Source organism: Engystomops pustulosus, chromosome 8 (assembly GCF_040894005.1).
Source record: "Engystomops pustulosus chromosome 8, aEngPut4.maternal, whole genome shotgun sequence".
Taxonomy (NCBI): Eukaryota; Metazoa; Chordata; class Amphibia; order Anura; family Leptodactylidae; genus Engystomops; species Engystomops pustulosus.
In genome coordinates, this window is record NC_092418.1 from 117,930,433 (window position 1) to 117,945,223 (window position 14,791).

A 14,791-nucleotide genomic window follows, 5' to 3' on the forward strand; every position below is an offset into this window, starting at 1 on the left:
AGCCATGCCCCTTCTTGGTGTGTAACACTCACTCACTGCTCAGTCTTTCCTCTGCCATGTGTAGCAGTGTCAGTAGATACAATCTCTCTCTTTGTATAACACGCTATAAGGTGCTATAACTGGCGCCGCATGTGATTATTGAGTTCTCGTGCACCAAGGGATGGATAGTCAGTGCTTAGGTCTCTCCTCATTATCACATCACTCAGAATAACTTTATTTTTCCTGATTCCAGGATCTGTGCCGGCAGCACATGGCTGGGAAATCTCTCTTCAGTCGTACCGAGGCCACGGGGGCAGCGGCGGAGAACTCCCGGGTCAGCAGCGTGTCTTCCCAGTTCAGTGATGTGCCCCAGCCGAGCCCCAGCTCCCACAGCAGTACCCCGTCCTGGTGCGAGGAGCCCGTGCAGTCCAACATGGACATCTCCACCGGTCACATGATCCTGGTGAGTGCATCACATACAGACACATTTATGTCTTTACTATTCCGGGTCTTGGTGCTGGTGCCATTGCTGTGCCTGTGTGACCCTCTGTAGGCTTACATGGAGGATCACCTGAGAAACAGAGACCGCCTGGCCAAGGAGTGGCAGGCCCTGTGCGCGTACCAGGCCGAGCCCAACTCCTGCTCCATCGCTAAGAACGACACCAACCTGAAGAAGAACCGCAACCCAGACTTTTTACCCTGTAAGTGCCAGATGGTGCCAACTAAACAGTGGGGGCACAACTAGGAGAGGCTTCTGCATGGGGACCCCCTTCCCTTTACAAAAATATATACATATATGTACACACATTTATACAATTATATATATATAAAAGTTCTACACTCATATATAGGGATATATACACTGTTACACACATATAAACATGTCTACATTCAGATGCAGATAATTATTCTCTCCTATATACATTTATACACACATACAGTATAAATAAATCAAGTACACACATACTGTATAGTATACACACATATACATAGACATACAGTATATACACAAGACATATACACATACTGTATAGTATATACACATTATATACACATATATAGTACATATACATCATATACTTAGATAACAGTATATACACAAGATATATATACATACAGTATAAACACACCATATATACACACAGACACACAGTATGTAGACATCATACTGACATATTCACACATACAGTATATAAAGTATACAGACACAATTCAGCATATACACAAATATATGGGGTTATTGATTATATACCGGCAATAGCCCCACCGACCCTCCGGCACAGGCGGATACATGGAGAGGCTTCGGCCTGGCGTGGAGGAGGCGGAAAGGGGAAAATAACCAGAAGCGTCAGCATTTGCAATTATTTCAGGGCTGATAAATACCCCCGTAGAGTCCGGCATAACAGCAGCGCCATAAAGTACCATGTGTAGGACACTTTGGCAAATACTCACACGGGAACAGGTTTAGGGCTCAGCGTGGTGATCCCTGTCACCCCTAATATAATCCGGACAGGAGGACTTGTACCCAGTCTAATTAGATTGAATTCGGCTGATACATTGTATCACTTTGTGGCTTCTTATTGTTCTCTATGTGACGGTGACCTCCCTGTGTCTCTCCTATAGACGATCATGCACGGATAAAGCTGAGGAGCGACAACAACCCATCCCGCAGCGACTATATCAACGCCAGCCCAATCGTACGTAATATAGACAGGCATAGATACATATGTGAGACAAGGTACATGTGGGATAGATAGATAATAGATAGATGATAGATAGATAGGAGGAACACCATAGAGCAGTGATGGCGAACCTTTTAGAGACTGAGTGCCCAAACTACAACAAAGACCTGCTTATTTATCGCAAAGTGCCATCACAGAAATGTAATTTGTGATTTATACTCCCTTCTCTGTCACAGTTTTCATTGATACCAGCACTCTGAGGACACCAATAAAGCAGAAAATAGTCTCAGGTAGCACTGTCACTTTAAAATAGATCTGTGTACAGCAAGTCCTGGGCTGCCTGGGACTGCAGGAAGATGCCTGGAGTCATCTCTGGTGATGGCCTGAGTGCCCACAGAAAGGGCTCTGAGTGCCACCTCTGGCACCAGTGCCATAGGTTCGCCATCACTGCCATAGAGTCATCCCAGAAGCCGACCATCTACCAGGGTCTACACAGAGCCTACAGCCTGGCCCAGAACATAGAGAGACTACAGCCTGGCCCAGAACATAGAGAGACTACAGCCTGGCCCAGAACATAGAGAGACTACAGCCTGGCCCAGAACATAGAGAGACTACAGCCTGACCCAGAACATAGAGAGACTACAGCCTGACCCAGAACATAGAGAGACCACAGCCTGGCCCAGAACATAGAGAGACCACAGCCTGGCCCAGAACATAGAGAGACTACAGCCTGGCCCAGAACATAGAGAGTCTACAGCCTGGCCCAGAACATAGAGAGACTACAGCCTGGCCCAGAACATAGAGAGACTACAGCCTGGCCCAGAACATAGAGAGACTACAGCCTGGCCCAGAACATAGAGAGACTACAGCCTGGCCCAGAACATAGAGAGACTACAGCCTGGCCCAGAACATAGAGAGACTACAGCCTGGCCCAGAACATAGAGAGACCACAGCCTGGCCCAGAACATAGAGAGACTACAGCCTGACCCAGAACATAGAGAGACCACAGCCTGGCCCAGAACATAGAGAGACCACAGCCTGGCCCAGAACATAGAGAGACTACAGCCTGGCCCAGAACATAGAGAGACTACAGCCTGGCCCAGAACATAGAGAGACTACAGCCTGGCCCAGAACATAGAGAGACTACAGCCTGGCCCAGAACATAGAGAGACCACAGCCTGGCCCAGAACATAGAGAGACTACAGCCTGACCCAGAACATAGAGAGACCACAGCCTGGCCCAGAACATAGAGAGACTACAGCCTGGCCCAGAACATAGAGAGACCACAGCCTGGCCCAGAACATAGAGAGACTACAGCCTGGCCCAGAACATAGAGAGACTACAGCCTGGCCCAGAACATAGAGAGACTACAGCCTGGCCCAGAACATAGAGAGACCACAGCCTGGCCCAGAACATAGAGAGACTACAGCCTGGCCCAGAACATAGAGAGACCACAGCCTGGCCCAGAACATAGAGAGACCACAGCCTGGCCCAGAACATAGAGAGACTACAGCCTGGCCCAGAACATAGAGAGACCACAGCCAGGCCCAGAACATAGAGAGGCTACAGCCTGGCCCAGAACATAGAGAGACTACAGCCTGGCCCAGAACATAGAGAGACTACAGCCTGGCCCAGAACATAGAGAGACCACAGCCTGGCCCAGAACATAGAGAGACTACAGCCTGGCCCAGAACATAGAGAGACTACAGCCTGGCCCAGAACATAGAGAGACCACAGCCTGGCCCAGAACATAGAGAGACTACAGCCTGGCCCAGAACATAGAGAGACTACAGCCTGGCCCAGAACATAGAGAGACTACAGCCTGGCCCAGAACATAGAGAGACTACAGCCTGGCCCAGAACATAGAGAGACTACAGCCTGGCCCAGAACATAGAGAGACCACAGCCTGGCCCAGAACATAGAGAGACTACAGCCTGGCCCAGAACATAGAGAGACTACAGCCTGGCCCAGAACATAGAGAGACTACAGCCTGGCCCAGAACATAGAGAGATTACAGCCTGGCCCAGAACATAGAGAGACTACAGCCTGGCCCAGAACATAGAGAGACCACAGCCTGGCCCAGAACATAGAGAGACCACAGCCTGGCCCAGAACATAGAGAGACTACAGCCTGGCCCAGAACATAGAGAGACTACAGCCTGGCCCAGAACATAGAGAGACTACAGCCTGGCCCAGAACATAGAGAGACTACAGCCTGGCCCAGAACATAGAGAGACTACAGCCTGGCCCAGAACATAGAGAGACTACAGCCTGGCCCAGAACATAGAGAGACTACAGCCTGGCCCAGAACATAGAGGGACTACAGCCTGGCCCAGAACATAGAGGGACTACAGCCTGGCCCAGAACATAGAGAGACTACAGCCTGGCCCAGAACATAGAGAGACAACAGCCTGGCCCAGAACATAGAGAGACTACAGCCTGGCCCAGAACATAGAGGGACTACAGCCTGGCCCAGAACATAGAGAGACTACAGCCTGGCCCAGAACATAGAGAGACTACAGCCTGGCCCAGAACATAGAGAGACTACAGCCTGGCCCAGAACATAGAGAGACTACAGCCTGGCCCAGAACATAGAGAGACTACAGCCTGGCCCAGAACATAGAGAGACTACAGCCTGGCCCAGAACATAGAGAGACTACAGCCTGGCCCAGAACATAGAGAGACTACAGCCTGGCCCAGAACATAGAGAGACTACAGCCTGGCCCAGAACATAGAGAGACTACAGCCTGGCCCAGAACATAGAGAGACCACAGCCTGGCCCAGAACATAGAGAGACTACAGCCTGGCCCAGAACATAGAGAGACTACAGCCTGGCCCAGAACATAGAGAGACTACAGCCTGGCCCAGAACATAGAGAGACTACAGCCTGGCCCAGAACATAGAGAGACCACAGCCTGGCCCAGAACATAGAGAGACTACAGCCTGGCCCAGAACATAGAGAGACTACAGCCTGGCCCAGAACATAGAGAGTCTACAGCCTGGCCCAGAACATAGAGAGATTACAGCCTGGCCCAGAACATAGAGAGACTACAGCCTGGCCCAGAACATAGAGAGATTACAGCCTGGCCCAGAACATAGAGAGACTACAGCCTGGCCCAGAACATAGAGAGACCACAGCCAGGCCCAGAACATAGAGAGACCACAGCCTGGCCCAGAACATAGAGAGATTACAGCCTGGCCCAGAACATAGAGAGATTACAGCCTGGTCCAGAACATAGAGAGACTACAGCCTGGCCCAGAACATAGAGAGTCTACAGCCTGGCCCAGAACATAGAGAGACCACAGCCTGGCCCAGAACATAGAGAGTCTACAGCCTGGCCCAGAACATAGAGAGATTACAGCCTGGCCCAGAACATAGAGAGACTACAGCCTGGCCCAGAACATAGAGAGACCACAGCCTGGCCCAGAACATAGAGAGACTACAGCCTGGCCCAGAACATAGAGAGACCACAGCCAGGCCCAGAACATAGAGAGACCACAGCCTGGCCCAGAACATAGAGAGACTACAGCCTGGCCCAGAACATAGAGAGACTACAGCCTGGCCCAGAACATAGAGAGACTACAGCCTGGCCCAGAACATAGAGAGACTACAGCCTGGCCCAGAACATAGAGAGACTACAGCCTGGCCCAGAACATAGAGAGGCTACAGCCTGGCCCAGAACATAGAGAGACTACAGCCTGGCCCAGAACATAGAGAGACCACAGCCTGGCCCAGAACATAGAGAGACTACAGCCTGGCCCAGAACATAGAGAGACTACAGCCTGGTCCAGAACATAGAGAGACTACAGCCTGGCCCAGAACATAGAGAGACTACAGCCTGGCCCAGAACATAGAGAGAACCTGCCGTACCCCAGAGACCGCCGGATCCTGAGCTGTGCCAGGACCAGGAGGCACCGAGGCCACACTGCTCCAAATACTCAGCAATGAGGGACACTCACTTCAGGAGACTCTCACATCTCCTCCCGGACATCTCCACGGAAGAGGGACAGAAGATCCATCCTGCTGGGGGAAGAGGAAACCACATCGGCCGCACATCGGGGCTCATTCACTAAGGGTCCGTGGACCGCGATTCCATCGGGTTTACTGATTATTTCCATTTTGCGCCGAATTGCCCCGGGTTTTTTGCGCACAAGATCGGATTGTGGCAAATCGGCGCCGGCATGCACACAACAGAAATCGGGGGCGTGGCCGTCGGACAACCCAACGTATTCGGACAAACCGCGAAATTTAAAAACAGAATTGTGTCACATGATCAGCACTCACATGCACCGGGAAGAAGGTGAACTCCGGGGACCTGAGCGGGGAAGCGACACATGCAGGATATCGGACGCACGATCTTACTGAATCGTGCCAGACCCAAATCTTCGTCGTACAACGCACCGCGGGATCGCGACGGGACGGGTAAGTAAATGTGCCCCAATATGTCACTGCCTGCCATAGAGACGTGTGATATACCACCCCCGCACCCCATGTCCCCCTTCATCCTGTTCCCCATGACCCTGTACCCGACCTTATTCCCCACAATGCTCGGGCAATGCTAACTTGTATTTGGTCCTGCCAATAAAGCTTGTTTGAATTGATAGATAGTTGGGCAGGAGACGCAGACGTTGTATAACACTGTGAATCTCTGTGACAGATTGAGCATGACCCCCGGATGCCGGCCTACATCGCCACTCAGGGGCCGCTCTCTCACACCATCGCTGATTTCTGGCAGGTGAGTTATTAGCATATATCATCTCCCTGCCCCGTGTATAAGTAATAATGTCTGACATCATGGGGGGGTCACATACTTTCTCTCATCTGTAGATGGTCTGGGAGAACGGCTGCACGGTGATCGTGATGCTGAGCCCCCTGGTGGAGGACGGGGTGAAGCAGTGCGACCGCTACTGGCCGGACGAGGGCTCCTCCCTCTACCACATCTATGAGGTGGGTGATGTTCTGGGTCAGGGAAATTATCCTGGGGTGTTTACTATGCCTTTTAGCTGCTGCAGAACCTCTTGGAAAAAGTCAAAATGAATTTTTTTCTCTATAAAAAGGTGGGAAAAGGTCTTATTTTTTAGCTCTGTATTGGCATGAGCGCAGTTCTAGCAGTCACCACTAGAGGGAGCTCCGCATTACTAACTCTCTATGGCAGTTTGATCAGTAGTATGTAGAGAGCTCCCTCTACTGGTGGCTGCAGATAGCAATAATTTCACAGCCAGTAAGAACCCCATAATCATGAGAATGGGGGGTCCTATACATCGCTGTCAGTCTTCTATCCTCCCTTTGCTTCTCCTCAGGTCAATCTCGTGTCTGAACATATCTGGTGTGAAGATTTCCTGGTTCGCAGTTTTTACCTGAAAAATGTTCAAACCCAGGAGACCAGAACTCTGACCCAGTTCCACTTCCTGAGCTGGCCAGCAGAGGGCATCCCAAGCAGCACTCGCCCCCTACTGGACTTCCGCAGGTGAGCGCCCCAGGTCTCACATGATCAGATTTCTGCCATACTCCTGTGCACAGCTGAGGATTTGTTACCATTGTATCTACCGATAGCTGTGTGCAACATTATACCTGGACTGATACATTGTAACAAACCAGCAGGATCCAGAAGAGCTGCGTGGAGCTGATAGATTTAGCTCAGAGAAGGTTGTATGGACTGGATACAGCTGTAACAAACCCTCAGCTGTGAGATGCAGTAAGTCTGTGCAACATTTTTAGCCTCTCAGTATAAACATAAATACTTTCATCCGCTGTCAGCAAGCAGAGATCTTGAGAATAGTGAGGAATAGAATCTGAAAGTTGTGGCTGTGTTGTGACTCTTATGTTAACCATTTCTGTCCCACGGGGGTGTCTTTCTGTGTGTGATGGCGGCCTCTCCTCCCGGTCCTCCTCCTGGGATCTCTCGGCTGCTCCTGTCATTTTTGTGATTTGCAGCTTGTAATTTTGGTCTCAGTTGCATAGTCACAAAAGTGATCATGAGCAGGTGAGACGCGCTTCCGCCAGCAGGGGGAGAACTCTAGAAACCTCCTCCCCCACCCGCCTCCATGGATTGTGCCAGTGAAGTGGTGGAACTATACAAAGGATTAAACCACTTTATGGGAAATAGGGGGGAGGGTAATAAAATACTGATCATTACTGATGTGAACGTCTTCTCTTGTGTTCCAGGAAGGTGAATAAGTCTTTCCGAGGACGATCCTGCCCCATTATTGTGCACTGCAGGTAACAGCACGTTCACATATACAGCACTACTCTGCTCTGCTACACCCTGCACTGACACTACAGCACTGCTCTGCTACACCCTGCACCTACTCTACAGCACCGCTCTGCTACACCCTGTACAGACCCTACAGCACTGCTCTGCTACACCCTGCACTGACACTACAGCACCGCTCTGCTATTCCCTTACAGACCCTACAGCACTGCTCTGCTACACCCTGCACTGACACTACAGCACTGCTCTGCTATTCCCTTACAGACCCTACAGCACTGCTCTGCTACACCCTGCACCTACTCTACAGCACTGCTCTGCTACACCCTGTACAGACCCTACAGCACCGCTCTGCTACACCCTGTACAGACGCTACAGCACCGCTCTGCTACACCCTGTACAGACACTACAGCACTGCTCTGCTACACCCTGTACAGACCCTACAGCACTGCTCTGCTACACCCTGTACAGACCCTACAGCACTGCTCTGCTACACCCTGTACAGACCCTACAGCACTGCTCTGCTACACCCTGTACAGACACTACAGCACCGCTCTGCTACACCCTGTACCGACCCTACAGCACTGCTCTGCTACACCCTGTACAGACCCTACAGCACTGCTCTGCTACACCCTGTACAGATACTACAGCACTGCTCTGCTACACCCTGTACAGACCCTACAGCACTGCTCTGCTACACCCTGTACAGATACTACAGCACCGCTCTGCTACACCCTGTACCGACCCTACAGCACTGCTCTGCTACACCCTGTAAGACCCTACAGCACCGCTCTGCTACACCCTGTACAGACCCTACAGCACTGCTCTGCTACACCCTGTACAGACCCTACAGCACCGCTCTGCTACACCCTGTACAGACCCTACAGCACCGCTCTGCTACACCCTGTACAGACCCTACAGCACTGCTCTGCTACACCCTGTACAGACCCTACAGCACTGCACTACTACACTCAGTACAGACACTACAGCACCGCTCTGCTACACCCTGTACAGACCCTACAGCACTGCTCTGCTACACCCTGTACAGACACTACAGCACTGCTCTGCTACACCCTGTACAGAGGCTACAGCACCGCTCTGCTACACCCTGTACAGACCCTACAGCACTGCTCTGCTACACCCTGCACTGACACTACAGCACCGCTCTGCTACACCCTGTACAGACCCTACAGCACTGCTCTGCTACACCCTGTACAGACACTACAGCACTGCTCTGCTACACCCTGTACAGACCCTACAGCACTGCTCTGCTACACCCTGTACAGACCCTACAGAACTGCTCTGCTACACCCTGCACTGACACTACAGCACTGCTCTGCTACACCATGTACAGACCCTACAGCACTGCTCTGCTACACCCTGTACAGACCCTACAGCACTGCTCTGCTACACCCTGTACAGACCCTACAGCACTGCTCTGCTACACCCTGTACAGACACTACAGCACCGCTCTGCTACACCCTGTACCGACCCTACAGCACTGCTCTGCTACACCCTGTACAGACCCTACAGCACTGCTCTGCTACACCCTGTACAGATACTACAGCACTGCTCTGCTACACCCTGTACAGACCCTACAGCACTGCTCTGCTACACCCTGTACAGATACTACAGCACCGCTCTGCTACACCCTGTACCGACCCTACAGCACTGCTCTGCTACACCCTGTACAGACCCTACAGCACCGCTCTGCTACACCCTGTACAGACCCTACAGCACTGCTCTGCTACACCCTGTACAGACCCTACAGCACCGCTCTTCTACACCCTGTACAGACCCTACAGCACCGCTCTGCTACACCCTGTACAGACCCTACAGCACTGCTCTGCTACACCCTGTACAGACCCTACAGCACTGCACTACTACACTCAGTACAGACACTACAGCACCGCTCTGCTACACCCTGTACAGACCCTACAGCACTGCTCTGCTACACCCTGTACAGACACTACAGCACTGCTCTGCTACACCCTGTACAGAGGCTACAGCACCGCTCTGCTACACCCTGTACAGACCCTACAGCACTGCTCTGCTACACCCTGCACTGACACTACAGCACCGCTCTGCTACACCCTGTACAGACCCTACAGCACTGCTCTGCTACACCCTGCACCTACTCTACAGCACCGCTCTGCTACACCCTGTACAGACCCTACAGCACTGCTCTGCTACACCCTGTACAGACGCTACAGCACTGCTCTGCTACACCCTACACTGACACTACAGCACTGCTCTGCTACGCCCTGTACAGACCCTACAGCACTGCTCTGCTACACCCTGTACAGAGGCTACAGCACCGCTCTGCTACACCCTGCACTGACACTACAGCACTGCTCTGCTACACCCTGTACAGATACTACAGCACTGCTCTGCTACACCCTGTACAGACCCTACAGCACTGCTCTGCTACACCCTGCACCTACTCTACAGCACCGCTCTGCTACACCCTGTACAGACCCTACAGCACTGCTCTGCTACACCCTGCACCTACTCTACAGCACCGCTCTGCTACACCCTGTACAGACCCTACAGCACCGCTCTGCTATTCCCTTACAGACCCTACAGCACTGCTCTGCTACACCCTGCACTGACACTACAGCACTGCTCTGCTACACCCTGTACAGACGCTACAGCACTGCTCTGCTACACCCTGTACAGACCCTACAGCACTGCTCTGCTACACCCTGTACAGACACTACAGCAATGCTCTGCTACACCCTGTACAGACACTATAGCACTGCTCTGCTACACCCTGTACAGACCCTACAGCACCGCTCTGCTACACCCTGCACCTACTCTACAGCACCGCTCCGCTACACCCTGTACAGACCCTACAGCACCGCTCTGCTACACCCTGCACCTACTCTACAGCACCGCTCTGCTACACCCTGTACAGACCCTACAGCACTGCTCTGCTATTCCCTTACAGACCCTACAGCACCGCTCTGCTACACCCTGTACAGACCCTACAGCACTGCTCTGCTACACCCTGCACCTACTCTACAGCACCGCTCTGCTACACCCTGTACAGACCCTACAGCACTGCTCTGCTACACCCTGTACAGACCCTACAGCACTGCTCTGCTACACCCTGTACAGACCCTACAGCACTGCTCTGCTACACCCTGCACCTACTCTACAGCACCGCTCTGCTACACCCTGTACAGACCCTACAGCACTGCTATGCTACACCCTGTACAGAGGCTACAGCACCGCTCTGCTACACCCTGTACAGACCCTACAGCACCGCTCTGCTACACCCTGTACAGACCCTACAGCACCGCTCTGCTACACCCTGTAGAGACCCTACAGCACTGCTCTGCTACACCCTGTACAGACACTACAGCACTGCTCTGCTACACCCTGTACAGACCCTACAGCACCGCTCTGCTACACCCTGTACAGACCCTACAGCACCGCTCTGCTACACCCTGTAGAGACCCTACAGCACTGCTCTGCTACACCCTGTACAGACACTACAGCACTGCTCTGCTACACCCTGTACAGACCCTACAGCAATGCTCTGCTACACCCTGTACAGACACTACAGCACTGCTCTGCTACACCCTGTACAGACCCTACAGCACTGCTCTGCTACACCCTGTACAGACCCTACAGCACTGCTCTGCTACACCCTGTACAGACCCTACAGCACTGCTCTGCTACACCCTGTACAGACCCTACAGCACTGCTCTGCTACACCCTGTACAGACGCTACAGCACTGCTCTGCTACACCCTGCACTGACACTACAGCACTGCTCTGCTACACCCTGTACAGAGGCTACAGCACCGCTCTGCTACACCCTGCACTGACACTACAGCACTGCTCTGCTACACCCTGTACAGACCCTACAGCACTGCTCTGCTACACCCTGTACAGACGCTACAGCACTGCTCTGCTACACCCTGTACAAACGCTACAGCACTGCTCTGCTACACCCTGTACAGACCCTACAGCACTGCTCTGCTACACCCTGTAAAGACACTACAGCACTGCTCTGCTACACCCTGTACAGACACTACAGCACTGCTCTGCTACACCTTGTACAGACACTACAGCACTGCTCTGCTACACCGTGTACTGACACTACAGCACCGCTCTGCTACACCCTGCACAGACACTACAGCACCGCTCTGCTACACCCAGTACAGACCCTACCCACAGACACTACAGCACCGCTCTGCTACACCCAGTACAGACCCTACCCACAGGCACTACAGCACTGCTCTGCTACACCTTGTACAGGCACTACAGCACTGCTCTGCTACACCCTGTACAGACACTACAGCACTGCTCTGCTACACCCTGTACAGATGCTACAGCACTGCTCTGCTACACCCTGTACAGATGCTACAGCACTGCTCTGCTACACCCTGTACAGACCCTTCAGCACCGCTCTGCTACACCCTTTACAGACGTTATAGCACCCCTCTGCTACACCTTGTACAGACACTACAGCACTGCACTACTACACTCAGTACAGACACTACAGCACTGCTCTGCTACACCCTGCACAGACGCTACAGCACTGCTCTGCTACACCCTGTACAGATGCTACAGCACCGCTCTGCTACACCCTTTACAGACGTTATAGCACCGCTCTGCTACACCCTATACAGACCCTACAGCACTGCTCTGCTACACCCTGTACAGACGCTACAGCACTGCACTACTACACTCAGTACAGACACTACAGCACTGCTCTGCTACACCCTGCACAGACGCTACAGCACTGCACTACTACACTCAGTACAGACACTACAGCACTGCTCTGCTACACCCTGCACAGACGCTACAGCACTGCTCTGCTACACCCTGTACAGATGCTACAGCACCGCTCTGCTACACCCTTTACAGACGTTATAGCACCGCTCTGCTACACCGTGTACAGACGCTACAGCACTGCACTACTACACTCAGTACAGACACTACAGCACTGCTCTGCTACACCCTGTACAGATGCTACAGCACCGCTCTGCTACACCCTATACAGATGCTACAGCACCGCTCTGCTACACCCTGTACAGATCCTACAGCACCGCTCTGCTACACCCTGTACAGACCCTACAGCACTGCTCTGCTACACCCTGTACAGATGCTACAGCACTGCTACACCCTGTACAGACCCTACAGCACTGCTCTGCTACACCCTGTACAGATACTACAGCACCGCTCTGCTACACCCTGTACAGACCCTACAGCACTGCTCTGCTACACCCTGTACAGACACTACAGCACTGCTCTGCTACACCCTGTACAGACCCTACAGCACTGCTCTGCTACACCCTGTACAGACCCTACAGCACTGCTCTGCTACACCCTGTACAGACCCTACAGCACCGCTCTGCTACACCCTGTACAGACGCTACAGCACTGCACTACTACACTCAGTACAGACACTACAGCACTGCTCTGCTACACCCTGTACAGATGCTACAGCACCGCTCTGCTACACCCTATACAGATGCTACAGCACCGCTCTGCTACACCCTGTACAGATCCTACAGCACCGCTCTGCTACACCCTGTACAGATACTACAGCACCGCTCTGCTACACCCTGTACAGACCCTACAGCACTGCTCTGCTACACCATGTACAGACACTACAGCACTGCTCTGCTACACCCTGTACAGACCCTACAGCACTGCTCTGCTACACCCTGTACAGACCCTACAGCACTGCTCTGCTACACCCTGTACAGACCCTACAGCACCGCTCTGTTACACCGTGCACTGACCCTACAGCACTGCTCTGCTACACCCTGTACAGACCCTACAGCACTGCTCTGCTACACCCTGTACAGATATTACAGCACTGCTCTGCTACACCCTGTACAGATATTACAGCACTGCTCTGCTACACCCTGTACAGACCCTACAGCACTGCTCTGCTACACCCTGTACAGACACTACAGCACTGCTCTGCTACACCCTGTACAGACCCTACAGCACCGCTCTGCTACACCCTGTACAGACCCTACAGCACCCCTCTGCTACACCCTGTACAGATGCTACAGCACCGCTCTGCTACACCCTGTACAGACCCTACAGCACCGCTCTGCTACACCCTGTACATATCCTACAGCACCGCTCTGCTACACCCTGTACAGACGCTACAGCACTGCTCTGATACACCCTGTACAGACCCTACAGCACCGCTCTGCTACACCCTGTACAGACCCTACAGCACTGCTCTGCTACACCCTGTACAGACCCTACAGCACCACTCTGCTACACCCTTTACAGACGTTATAGCACCGCTCTGCTACACCCTACACTGACACTACAGCACCGCTCTGCTACACCGTGTACAGACATAGCACCGCTCTGCTACACCCTGTACAGACGCTACAGCACTGCTCTGCTACACCCTGTACAGATGCTACAGCACCGCTCTGCTACACCCTGTACAGACGTTATAGCACCGCTCTGCTACACCCTACACTGACACTACAGCACCGCTCTGCTACACCGTGTACAGACGCTACAGCACCACTCTGCTACACCGTGTACAGACATAGCACTGCTCTGCTACACCCTGTACAGACCCTACAGCACCGCTCTGCTACACCCTGTACAGACCCTACAGCACCGCTCTACTACACCCTTTACAGACGTTATAGCACCGCTCTGCTACACCCTGTACAGACCCTACAGCACTGCTCTGCTACACCGTGTACAGACATTATAGCACCGCTCTGCTACACCCTGTACAGACCCTACAGCACCGCTCTGCTACACCCTGTACAGACACTACAGCACTGCTCTGCTACACCCTGTACAGAGGCTACAGCACTGCTCTGCTACACCCTGTACAGACACTAAAGCACTGCACTACTACACCCTGTACAGACACTACAGCACTGCTCTGCTACACCCTGTACAGACCCTACAGCACT

General features: G+C 52.8%; 1 protein-coding gene across 2 annotated transcripts in view; it reads left to right on the forward strand.

The window, feature by feature from the left end:
- The window catches only part of PTPRN (protein tyrosine phosphatase receptor type N), a 155,230-nt gene that overhangs the window by 135,874 nt on the left and 4,565 nt on the right, over positions 1 to 14,791 (forward strand). For both annotated transcript variants that reach the window (XM_072122376.1, XM_072122377.1), the window contains 7 exons: positions 233 to 442; positions 533 to 680; positions 1,603 to 1,676; positions 6,319 to 6,396; positions 6,489 to 6,608; positions 6,962 to 7,128; positions 7,827 to 7,880. In XM_072122376.1, coding sequence (XP_071978477.1) covers positions 233 to 442; positions 533 to 680; positions 1,603 to 1,676; positions 6,319 to 6,396; positions 6,489 to 6,608; positions 6,962 to 7,128; positions 7,827 to 7,880 — 851 coding nt within the window. The remainder of the gene's footprint in view (positions 1 to 232; positions 443 to 532; positions 681 to 1,602; positions 1,677 to 6,318; positions 6,397 to 6,488; positions 6,609 to 6,961; positions 7,129 to 7,826; positions 7,881 to 14,791) is intronic.